Source organism: Cebidichthys violaceus, unplaced genomic scaffold, assembly GCF_023349555.1.
Source record: "Cebidichthys violaceus isolate CVI_PGR_0920_01 unplaced genomic scaffold, fCebVio1.0.p SCAF_56, whole genome shotgun sequence".
In the NCBI taxonomy this organism is placed as follows: Eukaryota; Metazoa; Chordata; class Actinopteri; order Perciformes; family Stichaeidae; genus Cebidichthys; species Cebidichthys violaceus.
The window spans coordinates 227922-247963 of record NW_027176772.1 but is presented as its reverse complement, the minus strand read 5'-3'; the positions used below and the strand labels follow the sequence as shown (position 1 = coordinate 247963).

Genomic DNA, 20042 nt, shown 5'->3' with positions numbered 1-20042 from the left:
CTCCAGGCAGCAACGTTGTTCTTTACGTCTCTCAAAAGCATGATGGGAACTGTAGTGCCAAACCTCGAAACACATCTCAAAAATAGAAGAGAACAAAAGCGAGCAGAGCGACTACATTCACAGAAGTGTATTCCAGATATGCTGGTGCATATTGTGTGGTATGATCAAAAAGCTCCGTGCCGGCGTCACCGTGTGAACGGCTGCTTCCAAGGTGACGCGTCAACTTTTTTTGGAGTCAACATGACCGAGAGCTTAGGTGCGCTTATGTAAGACAGGAAGGTTGGAGGTGAAGGGAGAGAAAAACAAGCAAATGGGATTCAAAGGAGGTTAAGGAGAGTGAGTGACGGACGGAGAGACGGAGGTGAAAGGACTGATTCTCTCACTGCAATGTTCGCCAAACACCCGGCGGTGACGGCACCTGAAGAGAGCGACGGGAACACACAGCTGTGTGTTAGCCGGATATCACCCTCCACGCCCCCCCCCCCCCCTCTCAAATTTAAAGTCGGCTCACACGCATACCACCCGTTGTTGTAATTAAATCCCACTTCCTGCAGGCGAGTTGACAATTTACTTGTGTAAAAAGGTTAGTGCACGGTGTAGCATTTCAGACGGTTCGAGTCCGTTGCTAAATTGCAGTCAACATATCTTGGAGGAGTTTGTAGAGGCGGGTTGTTAATAATTGGCCCTGTCCAATCACGGCCTCGATGAAAACACAATCGGGTCAAACGACGGCTTTTGGAAACGTGGAGCGTAGCTCTCGTTAGGTCTGGCCCGACAAAATGACGGATCTGACGGAGGGGGCCCCTTTCAAAAACCTACAAACTGAGAACCCTTACAGGGATGCCTGCTCTGCTGTCGTCATGCATCGGACACACGCCTGTGTGAGCCCAGTAGAAGCGGGTTTTTGGTCTCGTCAAAACAGCAGAGAGCTAATAAAACATACAACCAATGAGGGGCCGACGAATCCTGCGGGGACGAAAGACAAATATTAGCCGTGCCTCTCCACCCGCCCCGCAATCTGTGGCCCAACACTGGAAGGATGGAGACGGAGAGCAAGTATTAGAACGCGCCCTGAAGTGGGCTGTCTCTTTAAGCCGTCTCTCATACAGCCCGGTGTATCTCTCCCCCCCCCCCCCCCCCCCCCATAATTTACAGCGACCTCATTGTTTATTTATGCAGAGCCACAAAAGGTCTCGATGCGATGTATCGCTCTCTGTCGCAAAGGAGCAGTAACTGCCACAGCTGGACGGGGTCTCTCGTACGCGAGCCATACATCAACACAGCTGCTGCCCAAAATCCCCCAAATGATCCTCTCTGGTGCCAAATAGGATGTGGAAGAGTGATTGAGAGGAGGGGAGGAGGAGAGGAGTGGAGGGGGGGGTTGATCCAGCAAATTAAAGTCTCAGCAAGAGAGAGAGAGAGAGAGAAGAGAGCAGGAGGAGGAGAAAAAAAAAAGAAGCATTTCTGTAAAGGTTAATGTGTGTTTGGATGTTGGTTGCCGGAGGAGATCTGGCACTAATGAGTGTGAGAGAAAAGTTCCAGAAGCAAGATGGCATTTGCCCTTATTTCTAATGCCAGAGGAGGGAAGGAGGAAAGGAGGCAAGCTGGAAATGAAGGAATGACCGATGGCTGGACAGAACCAAGGGGAGGAAGGAGGAAGGGGAGATTTTCGTACAGCTGTCGTTATGTAGAGCAGATTTGACTGAGCTGTCGGTACATTCTGCACACGATATAGTATGTCTTCAACGGTGGACACAGACCCTGACTTTGTCTTTTGCCCAAACTCATGAACTCAGGTTTATGTGACTGAGTCTCCACGCCAATAAGCCCGCTTGTTCAAATTGCATGCGTAGCTTTGATGAAATGAAAAAGGAGAGGCTTCAAAGGACTAATGCGGAAAACATACCAGGGGAAAAAACGCTGTTATTCTTTGTATCATTGGTCGACATGTCAGAGGAGTCACAGGACTCTATTTACTGACTGGTTGCTGAAATTCTCCGTGTCTCCAGAAGCTAGACGGTGCATGGCGTGTCGCTGCAGGCCACACTTCGCCACTGAGCTCTGGTGTGTTTTCGGGGTAAACACAAAATAACAAAAAACAACACTGCTTTGACGCTAAGCTGGACTCTTAAAAGTGTAAGACTGCTTTGCATTTGGTAAGTCATTGCACAAGGCTGAAGATGAAGCAGATTGAAGGTCCACAGTGTCACTGACAAGGAAGCGTAAAGCCCTTCCTCACGTCTGTGGAATCGTCGTCTCCTGACGTTACATCTGAGCGGGAGGCTTAATGGTGAGTTGTGTTGTTGTAACGGAGAGAGGATGGAGGAGGAGGGGCAAGAGAGGGAGGGAGAGATGGAGCGAGGCGGAGAGAGAACAAGGTCAGTGGTGAAGTCGCATTAATCCCATTGAAGCGCCGTTCAGGAGGTTAATGGTGTCTCTCTGTGTGCAGCGTGACGTGTGCATAAGTGAGCCGGTAGCAGTTATAAGATCATAATACTGGATCAGACCTGACTTTCCCGACACTCAATCCGTATGATGTTTCGTTTGCTTTACATGCCGCTTATTTAAGACCAGATGTAATATTGCTGCAATCCCTCACACACACACACACACACACACACACACACACACACACACACACACACGCACACACACACACACACACACACACACACACTTCAAACCGGTGCGCTAGAGACGCCGAGACCGGGGCAGACGACACATGTAGCGATTACGCTTCTATCCAAATGTGAAATTCAAAGAGGACAATATTACACTATTATTAAGACGAGCTCCGGCAATCTATCGTGGCACTTCACTGATGTGTCTCGTCTCAGATATTAAAGGTATTTGTGTGTGTGTGTGTGTGTGTGTGTGTGTGCTTATGTACTTTTGTCAGAGAGGGAGATAAATGGGAAATGGCTGCAAGTAGACAATATTCATTTGACAGCGGTTCTCATCTGCTCTGGCAGCGGGACCCACCATCACCCCAAGCCGAGACCCACATTTGTACCTTCTCAAATGTGTTTAATGAAGAGATGGAGCAGATCCACGTCTCATGTAGTCGGTGTCGTTCTCGCGTTTCGCTCAACTAGCATGAAAACAAACTTGATCTTTGATCTCTGCTGTGAACTCTATTAGCGTTACAAGGCACGAACGCCAAATACTGTTAAGGAGTGTGAGTAACTCCGCTGCATTGAAAATCCCCTTCAAAATAAAAGCACAAGATTTTTTTATTTATTTTTTTTCATTCAGGCAAAGGCCCGCAACCCACGGAAAACAGGTCCGCTACCCACTTTTGGGTCGCGACCCACCAGTTGAGAATCACTGCCATATGAATCAGATGATACTCGATGCGGTAGATAGAAATTAAACTGCAAAAAATGTGTGTATGTAGGTAAGATAAGATGATTAGTTAATAATATAGCAAGACACGACAGACTACTTACATTTAGACAATTATTTTTTGGTGTTTCCATCTACATTCCATCTAAGTATAGTAAACAGTATAGGCCACAAGTCAAAGCTCTGATATCAATTCCCCACTGAAAACACTACAATCCCTCTAATGGTGGAACGAGTCCTCACAGAGTGAACATCTTTACAAATGGGGTGGGGAGGTTATCATGCATGTTCTCCGCTCAAACATAACCACACATAATATTCTCCCGTGTAGCTCCTCTCGCGGGGCACACCGACATCCACTAACAGGCCTATTGTGTCACACCGTGGAGAACGAGACATCTATTATTGATGCTGCGGTGTCCGGGTAGAATTTAAAATGCGTACGAGTAGGTTTACTCCATGTACTTTCAACTAGATAATATATAATATATACGTGGCGGTACTACGGTGCTGCCAAATGTCAAAGACTGCGCTCATGGCTTTGCGACAGACACAAGACGGAGCTGTTGTTCGTGACGGTTCAGCCGAGACGTCCTCTCGTACACGTTTCAGAGACGACGGAGACACAAAGTGATAATTGAGAAAAGACTAATAAAGCGACGGATGTAAACTGAAGCTATGAGGTTATTCATGCAGATTATTTACTGTTTAAAAAACAGAGTGATTTAGAAAGGTTCTTTACATGGAATGTTGCTGGAGAAAAATAACTTTTAGAATGATCAGTTCTTATTGTTTAACACACAAGGCTCCGTGAAGTCTGTGGCTCCTGTGTGAACTCTCTCCACACTCGTTATCCTCAGATGTTCCTCGTTTAGCAGTCGCTGTGACCTTCTGTGAGGGGGCGATTGTGTATCTTACTAAACGTCAAGATGGCGTTTCGGAAGGGGAGAAGAACGAGTTCAAGACATGCCATGTAGCTTTATGCAAATAATTCTGTGCAAACGCACTTGTGTGTTATCCAAAGTATAAATATCAGAGACTCAGAGACAGACCTCTGAGCAGCCTTGATACATGACTTGTACGTGTTTCAACTCTGTCTCCATCTTGCGAGAATAAATGTCCTGTGATGATGACTTTTACATCGGCTTCGAGTGAATTTGAAAAACAAATGTTACGGAAATCCGGTCATGACATTTGTATAGTTGTAGTTACACAGTGTGTAATGTGTAGATGGTCAACATGGTAAACTTGTTAGCATCATAAATAGTCCAGAGCACTATTCAAGTCCAGTACACATGAAACCTCAAAGTGACGTCATGTAGGTTTAGCCGGTTTTGTGTGCGGACGTCTAGCATTACAAATATTGTGAAAGAAAAAATGATATACGTCTTTGATTATGATGTTTGAAATGCATTTTGGGTCCAAATCCATTCTACTCACCGTAAACATGTTGTTGTTTTCCCCAGATCCAGCCATCGCACAGTTGTGTTGCATAAAAGAGTCAAATAAAAAATGAATGACATAAAGAAGCACAGAGGATGAAGACACAGGGTTGTCTCAATAAAGACAGGATGTTCAGTTACACTATTGTGTTATTCATAATACATTGTTATTGAATCCTGATGCTGCTTCTCTGTTGCTGTGTTGAGGGAAGGCAGGTGCCACCGCTCAAGAACACTGATTCCACAAATACGGTAACAAAATGTTTTTCTACGGGAGTAAAACAGGAAAGTAGGCGATAACTAAACTCTGCAGCGGCTTCAAACTATCGCTCTCTGCCTCTTACTTTACCCAGCATCCCCTCGGGCCCGAGCGGCACACATCACACCCCGATGAGGATGAGCGACTGCAGCGCTGAGATAATTATCATCCGATCTAATTGCAGCCGAGTTGACGCCTCACATGTGGTTCATTATTTGAAGTGGGAGGCCGACTCCGTGTCCCCGCGTCCTCAACTGACAGCTCCCCGCCTGTCCGTCTTCCTCTGTGGTCCTCTCGGGGCGCCGAGCCAATAGAGTGACGACCCCAAGCTGTCTGTGTGTGGGAGGGCGCAGCGGCGGCACCCGTGCGCGTATGTGTGTGTGTGCATGCGAGTGGTTTGCATGTGTTGCAGTTAGTGTGTATGTGTGTGTGTGTGTGTGTGTGTGTGTGTTTGTGATTTGTGAAACGGAGAGAAGACATGACCGAGAGCGAGAGCGGGCGTTGGACATCAGTCACTGCTGACAAGTGGCGGACGGAGTGTTGACAGCTCATGACTCTGACGTGTTCATCTCCGCAGGAACGAGCAGCATCTGAACTAGACGCCTCAATCGGCCTTCAACTGGATACAAAACGCCGATGTTTTCATACGACAACACAAAAAATGCCTCAATAATAATATTAATAATGATGATAATGAAGATCAAAAGGTTAGTTCTGCATCAAACCGCTGAAGCAGCTCACTGCGTTATTCATGCATCCGCTATCGGTGGCTCGTACATCAGCTGACGAGTGACATCCAATCGTACTTATACAGGTTTAGGGGTAGCACAACATGTAGGGCCAAAAGAAGCAAAGAGTGCCATACGTTGTGAGAGCTAATGTGATCTCATCCCTCCTGGGCATCTATATATATAGACGGGTGTTTGCATGGTGTCTTGCATGAGGCAAACTGTCCATTGTCACCATTCTGTTTGGCGAAAGAGTTCATTGACGTTATACCGCGTCTGACTGAGCTGCAGTTCTTTTACCGCCGCTTGATCCCGTTTCCCGTTATGGCTGCTCTACTTTCCTCCCGCAGTCAAAACATGCAGATTAGCTGAGCGGTGACGTGTGCGTTGCCCTGCCTCTCTCGCGGCACAGGAAGAAGTTCATCTGGAAAAAGAAAGAGGATGGATTGATGTACTTCCAGGTTCACTCTCCTCTCTCTTCCTACGCTTTCCTTTTATTAACACACAGCGCTGTCACACAGCACCTAATACGGTCCTCTGTCTTCATTTACTTGACACACACACAGAAATGCATGCCTACTTTATCAAGTTTGTGTGTGTGTGTGTGTGTGTGTGTGTGTGTGTGTGTGGGTGTGTGTTTGTGCTACAAACATCCGGCTGGCACCAGCTTTTGTGTTTGCAGATCTGTTGCAAACACAAAAGCTGATGTGTCAATCCTCCCAATAATGAAAAAAAAAAAGCTTACTCTACTGTAGCAGAATCACACCGACCACGACTGCGTCCGCGAGGAAACCACGAATAAGAACGTCGAGGATTAGCAAATAAAAAGATATAAGAGTGAACCATACTGTCCAGTGACAATGTATTACATTGTGTTTTGCCAGTGGATTGTACCGGGGGTCTGAGCTGTGACCTGAGGGAGATCACAGAGAGATTTTTTATTTATTTTTTATTTATTTATTTTTTTGCATGAACTGCCATCTGGCGCTACACACAAAAGCCCTGTTCTGACAGCATTGCTTTCTGCAGGACAGGCCCGGGTCATTTCTGTGTGTCACAGATGCACAGAGTGGAAACTAATCCTTCCTCTTGCTTTCACACAAACACTCTCAGCGAATGAGAGAACGAGTCATTTGTTTATTAATATTATACATATGTAGGGTTAGGGCTAACGTTTTACAGCATATACATGTGTTTCCTTTTGAACTGACGCAGGTCAAAAAGAGCTTGTTTACGTTGTCCGACATGCTAGTTACCGTGACAAACAGCTGACTATGCTCGACACACGCTGCAGCTAGCGGTTCCGTTTGCTAACGAGCGAACCATATTGTATCGCGCTGCGCTTTGCCACCTTTGCAAACAGCTGACACCGCTAACCCCCTGAGCCCAATTCTATAAACAGCATTAGAAGCTCGCCATCCATCACCACGGCCACCAAATCAACTGCAGCTGGGTGTAATGTAAATGTAAATGAACTTGAGTGGGCAGAGAGGAGAAGATGGAGGCGGAGTGAGGAGAGAGCTTAGCGTTGCTAGATGGATGAGAGGGGCTTGTTTCCTTTTTGCCCAGTGGAAAGGCTTCCTCCATCCAATTCTCCTCATTTCATATCTTCCTCCTTATTACTCCACTTCCACCTTCCCCCTTCTCCTCCATTTCTGTGTCCGCTCATTCCCTCCTCGCCTCTCGCACTTTGCTCAAACCTCCCGAATTCCATCTCCCTCCCCTATACGTCTGCTTCTTGTCCTCCTCCGTCGCTTTGAGGACGATTGTACAATGCTTCTTTCATCTCCCTTAGTCCCTCCAAATCCTGAGCTCAGGAGAGAGAGAGAGAGAGGAAGCAAGGGAGTCCACCTGTCATCCGTAGAGCTGCGTCTCAAAAACATTTTAAGACAGTTTACCGGGCTTGTCAGAGGAAGTCTCTGTGAGGCAGCCGCCGGCAGAGTTTCAGGGTCAGGGAGACAAAAAAAGTGATGAAGAACATTAGAACATTTTCGCTGAAACGATAATTTGATTGACGGAGAACTAATTAACGAGGATTCCGATTGATGTTGAAGTCATTTCTCACAGGAAGACGACAAATATTTTACTTCCATCTTGTGGAAATGTGAAAATCAGCTACTTTATTATCTCTGTAAATTGAATTCATTCGTGAACAAACTATTTGAATTTGTCACCACGGGCTCAGGAATTCGCAAGTCAGATTAATCGATTAAAACCAAAACATTACCGACGGTTCCATAATCGCCACAAAAGAGACAGGGACGTGTGAAACACGTTGACGAGAATAATGAATACCGAGCGCTCTGCTGATACTGTCTAGACAAACACGCACAAACGCATGCTCCATGTCAGCCTCCAAAAGAGAAATGATGTAACCATCTGCCCCAAGGACAGAGCTTTAGAGGACCAACACGTTCGTGTGTGTGTGTGTGTGTGTGTGTGTGTGTGTGTGTGTGCGTGTGCGTGTGCGTGTGCGTGCGCGTGTGTGTGTGTGTGTGTGTGTGTGTGATTGAGGTGTGTTTTCCATCAAGGTGAAAGCAACCTTCTGGAAAGCGTCGTGTTTCCTCTGTAAACCCTCCTGTGTGGTAACATAATGAGCATCGTGCGGTTTAACAGCTCTGATTTCCTGGAAAGAAATAGCCTCCTTCATCTTCAGACTCACATTATAGGCCTCCGATTGCTGTTGCTTAGCATAATAAGATACGGCAGAATAAGCAGCCTCCCTGACTGTAATATTTTCAAAATAAAAACCATCTTCCGTCTCTCCTCTGTGCTTCTTTCTTTCCGTTCCCTCCGTCGGCTCCGAGGCCTCCAACCAGAGAAGCCAGCTCCACGCAGCCTCCCAGAGAGAAGCTGGCAAACAATCTTTTGAAGCTAAAAATAACCGCGGCAAAATGCAGCGAGCTCGGGGATAATCAGAACCCCCACGCCCCAAAAAAAACGCCGGCTCTCCCGCCCGCCGGCTCGCTCGCTCGCCTGCTAAACTGCTGAGTGGCAGAAGAAGCAGGATACAATCGCGTTGGGATCGATGTGTCTCACGTCTCTTACGGGGGCGGAGGATGACTGAGGTGTGGCTCGTATCCTGTGCTTGAAAAAAAGGCGTTGAGCTTATTGAGTTGCCAGGCGCTGACACGCCCATATAACAGAGAGTCATTACCTCTGACAAAGAGAGAGGGAGGATCTCTCTCTCTCTCGCTCTCTCTCTCTCTCTCTCTTTCTGGTGCTTAAGATAAAAAAGGAATTTGTGAGATTAGCTCAAGGTTGCTCTTTAGTCATTTCAAAAGATCATTTACACAAACAATAGGGTAGTCAGATTTCAAATCCTTTACTTTAAAAGGTGCTGCATTCAGAAGTCAGAGCTTATCTATTGCCTCCGTAAGGCTCTCAACATGGCAACGTGGTTTGCTGCTAACAACACCCTCGTCCTTTAAAGCCGCTCTTCTTCTGTTTCCTGCCGCCAACTCACGTCATTTTGAACAAATCTCTGGTTCCTGCATTGTTTATAACTTTAACATTGGAGGTACGTACTTGAGTAAATGTACTAACTTTCCACCACTATACACTTGTATTCCTACTTACGTTACTCAAACACGGCAGTCGCTGAACATGGGAGGTTCACTTCAATGTTGTTCATTTATTGAAGTGAAGAAAAAGCAAAGGATATATCAAAAAAGATAAACTCCCAACCCGTTCTAATGACACTCTGTAGAGTCCAGTCCACATCAGCAGCAGCAGTAACTGCAATATGACTCAGACTACCTGACCTTGAGAGACATGAGGTGTGAGAGAGAGAGAGAGAGAGAGAGAGAGAGAGAGAGAGAGAGAGAGAGAGAGAGAGAGAGAGAGAGAGAGGGGAGAAAATTCAATCAAGCGGCTCAGCCGTTGAAAGGAATGATATCGGACCTGAACCGGTTCAGGCCTGAACTGCCGCCTGCTCGCTCTGTGTACACTGAGGTTAAATAATCACTGTCTAAGCATTTTATCTTGGCTAATAGCATTGTTTACCGCCAGCTGCCAGCGGCATAATAAGCAGAAGGCTTTTCCACAGACCAATGCATCACAGGTGAAAACGTCGCGCTCGAAGCGTAGAACGCGGAGAGGTCGAACTGTGTCACTTGGCTGGTGTGACTTAAAGTGGATGTCTACATAGGTCAGTCGACAAGTTGTGCATCGTATATTATTCTGTTTCTAATGGACAAATACAAATCCATGGACAAACAAGGCTGCTAGGTGAGATTCAAACTGTACAGAGCAGAGCAGAGGGGCATTCAGTTCAAATTCAAAAAGGTCCAGATTGAGAAAACCTTGTGTAAAGGTCCGGAACATTACAATAACATCTAACATGCACTATTTAATATGTGCTTTTAATAATGGCCACGGTATCTGAACACATGAGACAGCAGGAAGAATGAACAATCCGTCCATCCATTGTTAAAAGCTCTGTTTTTCGCGGTCCACTTTCCTCTTTTTGGAGCATGCCGTGTGAAACTGTTTCTCCGACTCGCTCACTTCTCCCACTGCTCTCTCTCTCTCTCTCTCTCTCTCTCTCTCTCTCTCTCTCTCTCTCTCTCTCTCTCTCTCTCTCTCTCTCTTCCCGGTCTGTGTGTCAATGTCGCTCGACTCCAGATGCATTTTGGGATACACATATTCGAGTAGCGTCACGTGGAAAGAGCTACATCTCACGTGGTCGGTGTGTTTCCTGGACTGCTGAACGAAAAGCCGTAAATACTAGAAAAGCTGCGCAGGTTAAAATAGAAGCTCTCCGTCAAATTCTCAATTATCCATCAGTTATATACGTCCGGGTCCGGATAGGCCAGCGTCTCTCCACCTACTAGTGACCCCTGCCTTAGAGTATGGGACATTCTGAAGCACAGACACTTGTGTCGTTCCTGTTCAAACGTATAATACCTAACGAGTCCAGGAAGTTTAGATAAAACTATACTTGGTAAAAGTAAGAGAGGATTGCGTTATGTTACAATGGATCAAGTGCTTGAATAAAGAACCAATGTTTATTTTAGTTTTTCTGATGCGACCACAGGTCAGCTGGGTCACTGGAGTGTCCCCCCCATTCGTCACGGCCCACACTCCTCCTCTGAAACAGCTACAGCGAAACAAGCTGCACCACTAGCTGTTGGCCACGGTTGAACTCCTAGGAGTCTGTATATTTATTTGCTTACTTGTGTTAAACGGTTTGCTGCTGTAGGCCAGCTGACAGATTCAATAAGAGAGCGAGCCAAAGGTTGGGTGTGGGAGAAAGGGCTGTAGATTATTGCCTCTTTGGAAACCTCTCTTATTTAATAACCCACAGAAATCAATATGTGTTTCTTATATATATATATATTTATATATATATATATAAATATATATATATATATAAATATATATATATATTTATATATATATATATAAATATATACATATATATATATATATATATATATATATATATATATATATTTATATATATATATATATATATATGTATATATTTATATATATATATTTTTTTTGTTATGGATAAGTTACCGCTTGAATAAGTTGTTGAATTCAAAGAAAACACCTTCATAGCAAATGCATGTGCCCAATACACAGCAATGCATGCAACTTTTTACCCCATGAGATGATGACAACTGTCTGTCTGTTAAATGTCAAGTAAGTTATTAAGAGATGACAGAGCAGACGTCAACGGTTTGGTGGTCCCCTGCAGTTTATTTAACTTTTCATTTTCTCATTGTTCAGCCGAAGCAGCCATCATTGTCTTTCATAAAAAAAAATTTAAAAAAAGCCTCATTTCTCTGGAGCAGCCAGAAACAAACACCTTAGAGATCGGGGACATCAGAGCGGTTAGCTGGCAGGTGGCAGCCTCCTCTGGAGAGCCGACGCAGGGCAGGTGAATCCCAGAAACGGAAATTAACTCGGCTCACATCTCGCAGAGGCTGCTACCTCCCTCCCCACTGGCTCCCACTGAAATGGAGCAAGCCTCATCTAATCAAGGCAGCCGAAAAAACCTGAATTCATTATTAAAAGCCCCTCTGAAGTTAGCGGCGGGCATTTAACCACTTTGTACTTCATCATCGTCATCTGGACCGGGATGCTCGGGAGGGAAGGGAGAACAGCGGAGCGAATTAAAAGGAGAGACAGAGGCAGATGGAGAATTTCAACCTTGGCAGTCATGAAGCAATTTTTTGTGGAGAGTCTCAAAAAAAAAAATAACACCTTTTCGGACTTTTTCCACCACCAAAAAAAAAAGATTTAAAAAAACACCTCCGTTCACTGAACAAGTACAGTACGCTTTTCACGGGGAATTGCTCAGCGTGGGATAATTCGTCAAAAAAAAGGGCCATCTTCAATTATTTACACTTTCCGCTACATATTGAACATGTTTCCCTTTCGCATCGTTAATATTTCATCCCTCTTCCCGCTGCAAGACATTTCATCAGAATGAATCAAAGTGACGTAAAGCTTTATTCCCCCCCCCCCCCGGATTAAAATTCTCGTCGGGGCGGCGCGACAGCTTTTGGACTCATTCGTTAGTGGTCAGTCACAGCAGAGTGCATGAGAGACACACCGACTGAAGAGGACTGCATATACATGGAAAAACAGCAACTGATGCCAAAAGATCGACACTCAAACCAAGTGGAACATGAGTAAACGACAGGTTCAGGCATACTGATCGCAAGACTCTTCAGATGTGTGTGTGTGTGTGTGTGTGTGTGTGTGTGTGTGTGTGTGTGTGTGTGTGTGTGTGTGTGTGTGTTACAGGCCAAGTTGTGTTTGGACTCTATTCAAGAACACGATAACTGTGTGTCAAGGTTACCACACACTATGTTTGTGTACAGTACACACACACACACACACACACACACAATGAGACGGTGTCTGTCTCCTTCAAAAGGACTGACGGTGTGTGATATTTAAATTGGGACCCGTGGGAATAATTTAATGTAATTTATCTTTTAAACCGCATCGGCTGCACTTGGTTGCTTTTGACCGGGGGTCACCAAGGACCCCCCCCCCCCCAATGCGTCAGTATTCAAAATTATTATTTAAAAAGCTCTTATTCTAAACGGAAACAGAAAACAATGATATGAAGTCAACATGAAACAAAACACCTGTGAGATACGACAAAGAGCGTACCTCAGGGTTCAGCAGGGACCCCTGTGTGTGTGTGTGTGTGTGTGTGTGTGTGTGTGTGTGTGTGTGTGTGTGAGTTACATAACCAGTGACCCCTTCCCTACCAGCCGATTCACAGACACACAATCCCACTTCTACCTTCAGGACATCTTCTCACATTTGTACAGAGCACAACACAATATTCACTACTTAGGATATATATCATGTGCCACAATTTGAATGTGTCATATTTTCCCAGCCACACACTGCTTCCCCCTTACAGCTCTAATTTGGTCCTAAAAAAAAAAAATGAAGCTCGTTCGGCTTTAAAGAAGCAATCAGACTCGACGGACGGGGGCCGATTTCAGTTCTCAATCACACGAGAGGTCACAGCTGGGTCACGTACGTGTCGACATCGACTGCTGTGGATGTGCATGGGTAGAGTTCCCCGCCACACACACACACACACACACACACACACACACGCATACATGCATACAGAAACCCCTTTGGGACCTGGTTAAGCAGCTCACAGAGAAACTAATCCAAGTGCAAAGAACATGGACTCTACAATCTTGTTTAAAAACCTAAAAGCTCTCCCTCATGACATGATTAGTGCAGTAATGTACACTCAGTGTTGGGCCAGCGGTGATGAAAGCATGAGCGATTTTAGGGGTTAATTTCCTTTCGTGATGAACTTTATTATTTAAGATTAAACAGGTAAGCTTTCAAGCCACATATCCGACGTTAAGTTCAATATTAGTAATAATTTGTGTCTATGATAAACCCATCCAGACGTTGCTGGTGTTCTTCCGTCCGATCATGGTGCGCTGAGGTGATTGGACGGAGATGTCCGGGACTGACTTCTGGTATCGGTCCTTTGTTAATGGATACAAGGGACTCACCGGGCCTATTAACAAACACAAATTGCTGCAACGAAAACATGTTTCATCCCAGATGCTTCCCGTTTGATCGGGGCGTTTTTTTTGCTGACATCAGCCCCAAATGGTCCTGGCTTTCTGCAGCTTTTTAAAGCTATACACGGATCGTGAAGAATAACGTCCTCCATAAAGAGTTCTGGCTGAAGCAGAGAACACATAAAGTCGACAAAACATTTATGCATGTAATGCAAAACAACTTTAGAAAAATCAGCATGGCAGTCGGCATAATAGTTTATGCTTTCACCTGATGCATTTTTAAAAGCAATTTTGCCGCAAGTAATTCAGAGTGAAGTTTGGTTAAAGTGCCGTAAATACTGAGAACAGATGCAGGTTCCCTACGCTAAAGAAAGAAGCAGCAGTAAGCGCTGCTTAATCGTCGTTAATATAAAGTATGTGTGCAGAATATTCGTCTCGGGCGCCCTTGAAGGATCCTGAAACGCAGCTCGGGGAAAACATTCTCTCAACATGTCTCCGTACATTCAATGAGGAAAAACATCCCGCCACAGACCATCCATCAGAACAGTCCTTCAGCAGTCGGGCGGCTTGTAAGCCCATGTAGAGAGTGTGTGTGTGTGTGTGTGACTGATAGGTGCACTAATGTAATTCTGTTGCTTCCACCGTCATGGTGATGGGCTGCTAATCTGGATTTAGGTTTCAGGGCCACTGTCTGACTGAAACCTAATCCTGCTGAGTGGCTCAGCACGGAGACAGAGACCCAAGACCACCTGCACCAGAACAACTTCTGAAGCACGGAGCCGGGAAACCACGTGAAAATCAACAATCACAGACAACATAAGAGACAAATACATACACTGTATAAACGAATACAGTCCCAGTGTCTTATCATCACTGGATAAACCTCTGTGGGGATCTAGTGCTCTGACTCATCTGGTATGATTTACTAACATGTAATAATCTGCATGCTTATGACCTATTTATTTTAATTTTAGAGTCCCTCTCATTGTAGAAGCGATGTAGCATCGTAACTTGTGATCTCAAAGAGGGGCATCAGATTTTTGGTTCCCTCGATCCGCCTGATCTTTTCGCTGAGGCATCGCCTGACATTTTGCCCCGCGGTGCAGAGGTCACCTGGCTCCTCACAATGCTATCGACTCTCCCAGATCTCCTCCTCGGTCCGCAGCCTTAGAGCACGGGGACGGCGAACTGCGAGACTGTGTAAGGTCCCAAAAGATTCAGATGCGTCAATCATCGTTCTTTTTTTTCAAAGTGGCATTTGCGTCCGGGGCGAGACGTCTCAACTGTGATATCTTCCTATAGTTGTCAGATCTTGACTTTTTTTTTTTTTTTTTCCCACAGTTAGACGAGCTAGAATGTCACCGACGATACACTACACCAGGGGGGTTCTCGAGGTAAAAAGTGCCATCCACTGTCTTCACAGAGAATAAGAGATAAAGCTCTGATGGCTTTGAAGAGGTCGAGTCAGTTAAGACGTATTTATTATTAACTATAGTGACGACAGAAAACGAACCAGTGAGATCAGCAAAAAAAGACCCAGTGTGAGATGGAGATCTGTGTCCATCTCTATTTACTGATCCACAGAGACCCAACAGGAGCTCACAGATGGACCTACTGTACTTAAATTAATAAAACCTTCTCCACTCCTGAGCACCGGCGATACAGTAATACCGCGTTCATACATAATGGATCGTTTTTTTAGTGAAAATGATGGCCTTTTTCAAATCAAAGCAGCGAGTGGGTGGTAGAATAGAAGGGGGGGGGGGGGGGGGGGTGGCGGGTGAAGGGTGTTTAGGATTATTCTGTAGTGGCAGAACTTTCCCCGGCGAGCCGGAGGAATGACATTTTCCCCCTGGATATCTATCAGCTTAATGGTTTTCATGAGCATTTGCTGGAGAGATATTACATTCTTCTTTTTTTATGGTTAATTAATGAATGAAAGGGTGATGATGGATGCCCCCCCCCCCCCCCCTTCCCGTTCCTCCTCCTGGTAATGAAATGATCCACAATTTTCCCCCTATGTTTCTAATTATCAGAGGGAACATTCCCCCGGTCTCCGGTGTAATCGGGGGGACACTTTCATTACCGCGGACACCAGAAGAAGCAGCCGCACCTTTTTTTTTTTTTTTTTGGAGCGGAGCAGACGAGCCGCAGCAGGTGGAACGGGAGGTAATTTAGTTTACCGATGATTTAATATAAAGGGCTGCCATCGTGCAATTATAAACAATTTGATAAATAGCGGCCATTGTGCGTATCGCACGTTGCAACAGACTTCGTGATGAGAGAATATCACCGATACTGTAGTTAAAACCCCATTACAGAGCCATTCACATCAGTGCAAATGAATTCGTAACATGCAGTGCATGCATATTTCATACCGTACAGTAGGTGCACGCATGCAATCTAATTGGTCCAGACCTTGACATTAAGTGGTGTAATATCGTGGCAATGTGAATATAATTGTTAAGTTAAACTACAATTAGCGACAAGGTTAGGATGCCTGCGCCACCTGTTTTCGTCAAAACCGCTTGCTAATGTGAGATTTTTTGTTGTTGTTAAAGACACGGCAAAGAGCACGAGGGTCAGCGTTGTTAAAGAGACAGCGCTGTCCTGTCACTCTGAGACCCTACGGGCCCGAGCCGGGATCAGAGACAACGGACGTTACAAGCAGAGGGAAGTCCAGCACATAATGTGACACCATTTTGAGAGCAGAGAGATTTATCATGGAGGAAGCTGTGTGTGTGTGTGTGTGTGTGTGTGTGTGTGTGTGTGTGTGTGTGTGTGTGTGTGTGTCATTGATCATCATGAGAGAATCCCTGCGGCACCAATCGATAGCATGTGTGCACAACCACGACTCGAGTCAAGGACGGAGATGGTGAAAAAGTAGAAGATCATCATTGTCCATTAACAGATGGAGGAGAACACTTTTTCAAGTCTCAGGTAGCTTCTTAGCGTCAGAAGACGAACAAAACGACACGTCGATACTCGATATATATACCTTTTAAGCTTGGAGGTTTGTTTGTGACGCCAACATCAACACATAGCATAGAAACACTTGATGTCTGTAGCCTCCTGTATTTACCCACATTTGAATCATAATGTACCAAAGAAGCAGATTATCCATCCACAGTAGAAAGATTGGTTATTAATTCCGGCCATTGTTCTGATTGCCTCATTTTACCAATGCTATGATCACTCTGGAGTGGCATATGTTACATTTCCCCAAAAAAGGGTGGTGGTCCATGTTAATTGCAAGCCAAAAAGTGTCAACAAAGCTGTGAAATGTCACGTTCTCAGAAGTTCAAATATCAGTTTCGATGATAAAGAGCCAACCAATGGACAAACACACACACACATCTGGAATGCCATTTGTTTGCCCAGTAATCTGTTCAACCAAGCCAACTCACGGCAACTCAATTCAAAGACCAAAAGAAAGACCCTTTACCGACGCGACTGACTTACGTGTTTTGCGGTGGCCGTACGTTCGGGTGGTGAGCGTGGTGGAGACCGCCTCGGTGGTGGTGTGCTCCAGGGTCCACATCTGCGTAGAGTCGTGGAGCACCGTTGGGTTGGACGGCGAGGGGCTAGACGTCGCTGTTCCGATTACGGAGGTCGTCCGTTGCACTGCGGTGGTTGTGGTAAAAGCCGAGGGTCCGCGTCCGTTTCGATTTACAGGATTCCGTGGGGTTACTTGGCTACCCGAGGCTCCGCCCCCTCGAGGGTTTATAGTCGTGGTCGTAGCGGTGGAACGAGTTCTACCTTTTGCAATAGTTACAGTTCTAGGTGTGGGCTTCCCGCCGTCGACTGTAGGGGTAGTCGTCGTGGTGGTGGTATCGGGACTTTTGGGAATCCCGCTTGGCTTGGAGAGGAAGATAGGATCCTGGCCTATTCGGTTAGCATCCACCAGGTCTGTTGGCACGTAATCCCGCACTGTGCCAACAACAATCCATTTCAGCAACATCAGGCTCAATCCAAGGCCAATGAAGCCGATGAGTAAGGGGACTACACACAGCCATGTCTGCTGGCGAGGCCAGACCGCACAGCGAAGGGGACCCTGATCCTGGGCCTGGCCCTCAACGCGGCCCCCCGAAGCCCCTGAAGCCTCGGGTTCCTCCAGGATCACCGCCCCGGAAACGGCTGCTCCAGAACACTCGCTCATCCTTCCCTGCCGTCCTTTATGGCTCATTGAGGGTTAACCCTGCGATAAGCATCGGCAGCACATGGCGGAAAGGTTCCCAACGATGCCGGACAGTGAGAAGAGGACAATGGACAAATGGACACAAAAGGACTTCTCACGGGAATTGGACACTTATTGACACGTACAAAAAATATGTAATCCGAGGATAAAGAGAAGGGGAGGGGTGCAGGAGATGCATGCAGACACGCTTTCACAAACACACAAGCACGCACACTCACACTCAGAGACACCAGTGAGGAATGGGAGCGCTGGCGTAGACCGACGATCGCCCCGATCAGTCCCGCGTTTAGTCCTGCCCGAACTCTCGATGTCCGAACGGACGAACTTCGAGAACGTTCACAGCAGGATAAGCCAAGGAGAGAAGAAGTAGAAGTGACGCTTCTAACGGGGGAGAAGAAGGGACAGGAGGGAGAGGCGGGTGAGAAGGAACAGCTTTACATCCGTGCATGTGAGGAATCCGTGGTATCAATGTTCAGATATCACTGCAGTGAGGAAGAAAAAAAAAAGCGCACAGCTATTTCTACTCAACATGCATATTTGCCTATCAATGATTGGGATAGTGTCGTCGAATGAGGGGAGTGAAACTTGCAGGGTGGGTCTCGGTTGCCTCCCCACCCCGTGGCGGATCCAAAAAAAAAAAAAAAAATGAAAGATGTTGTCCAATGCAGCCTTGTTCCAACAGCTTTAGCCGAGTCAGCGTCCCTCAGCCCCCAAAATCGGTCTCTTTTGTAACTGAAAGAGAGCGACAGACCTGCCGCTCATGCGTCTGTCGAACACTCTCCTTGGATCATCAGCTATCTTTCTTGCCCGTTGCTTTTCAATCAGCGTCTCTAGAATTTTTTTGAATTTTTTTACTTTGGTTCCAAACCCACTTTGCTTTCCTTTATGTTTGCTCTTTAATTCCAGTGAGGCTGAAAATGTAGCAGTAGAATCCAATTAATGTCCCAGATCCCTTCAAAAAGCCACACTTTCGATGAGGACAGAGAGAGGAGGGAGAGTGGGGGGGGGGAAGAATTAGGGGTGTTGTCGCGGCTCTGGCGGTATCACAGGGCGGATAAATCTGCGACTGCGACGCGTGATCCTGCCTCCTTCTCCAGTCGGCTGCGCGGGTCAGATTTCCCCCCAAGCTGTCCGCTCAGCGCCCTGCTGTCTCAGTATCCCGTCCGTTAATACTGCACCAAGCGCTCGGGAAAAGCCTCTCCTCATCTATGTGCAGAGAACATTCCGCCAGAGAGGGATGAAACGAGAGAGGAAGAGCAGGAGAGGCAGGGAGTAGATGCAAATAATTGAAAAAGAGACAAGAAACAGAAAGAGATAAGAGGAAAACACACAAACAGGAGGCTACAGAATTAAAAATATCCCTCTGATTCTCTCTGCTCGCTCTCTGAGTGGTGTTCTTTCTCCTCAGTCCCTGAAAGCCTGTGCTCTTTTGAGTCAGCTTGTGATTTGTTGGTCGGGTTGCTGGGATCCTCTGCCCGTCCTTCCCTCCAGGATGCTTTCTTGGAGATGATTAGAAATGTGCTCTCCGCGCTCGGATTGAGAACTTGCAGCCGCAGCAGCGAAAGGCTCCCTCGCCCCCCCTGCGGGGTTGGCAACATCCGACGATGCAGCTGTCTTTACCTGTGGCAATTGTTATGCAGACGCACATACAGCTGCCTCCCCGAGCCGCCGCCGCTGAGAGACAGGGAACGAATGAGATGGGGTGGGGGGGGGAGAGAGAGAGGAAAAAAATGCAGGCACAGACAGAGTGGAGTGTGCACACTGGTAGAGCAACGGGAGAGAGAGAGAGAGAGAGAGAGAGAGAGAGAGAGAGAGAGAGAGAGAGAGAGAGAGAGAGAGAGAGAGAGAGAGAGACAGGGAGGGAGGGAGGAGGGAAAGAGGCTGCACCTGCTAGATGCACCAGCACTGGGAAGCTTGCCCACCTCCGTTAGCAGGGAAGGGAGTGGGGTAAAGATGCAGAATGCATACAGAAAACTAGAGGAAGAAAAAAAAAAAGGGGGAAAGGTTGAGTGGAGGTGTGTGTGTGTGTGTGTGTGTGTG

The 20042-nt window shown here is 46.3% G+C and overlaps 1 protein-coding gene across 2 annotated transcripts in view; it reads right to left on the bottom strand.

The window, feature by feature from the left end:
- Positions 1 to 19677, bottom strand: part of LOC137888608 (pro-neuregulin-3, membrane-bound isoform) — a 210368-nt gene extending 190691 nt beyond the window's left edge. For both annotated transcript variants that reach the window (XM_068732023.1, XM_068732024.1), the window contains exon 1: positions 17267 to 19677. In XM_068732023.1, coding sequence (XP_068588124.1) covers positions 17267 to 17990 — 724 coding nt within the window. In that variant the 5' untranslated portion in view covers positions 17991 to 19677. The remainder of the gene's footprint in view (positions 1 to 17266) is intronic.
- Between the last annotated feature and the right edge of the window lie 365 nt (positions 19678 to 20042).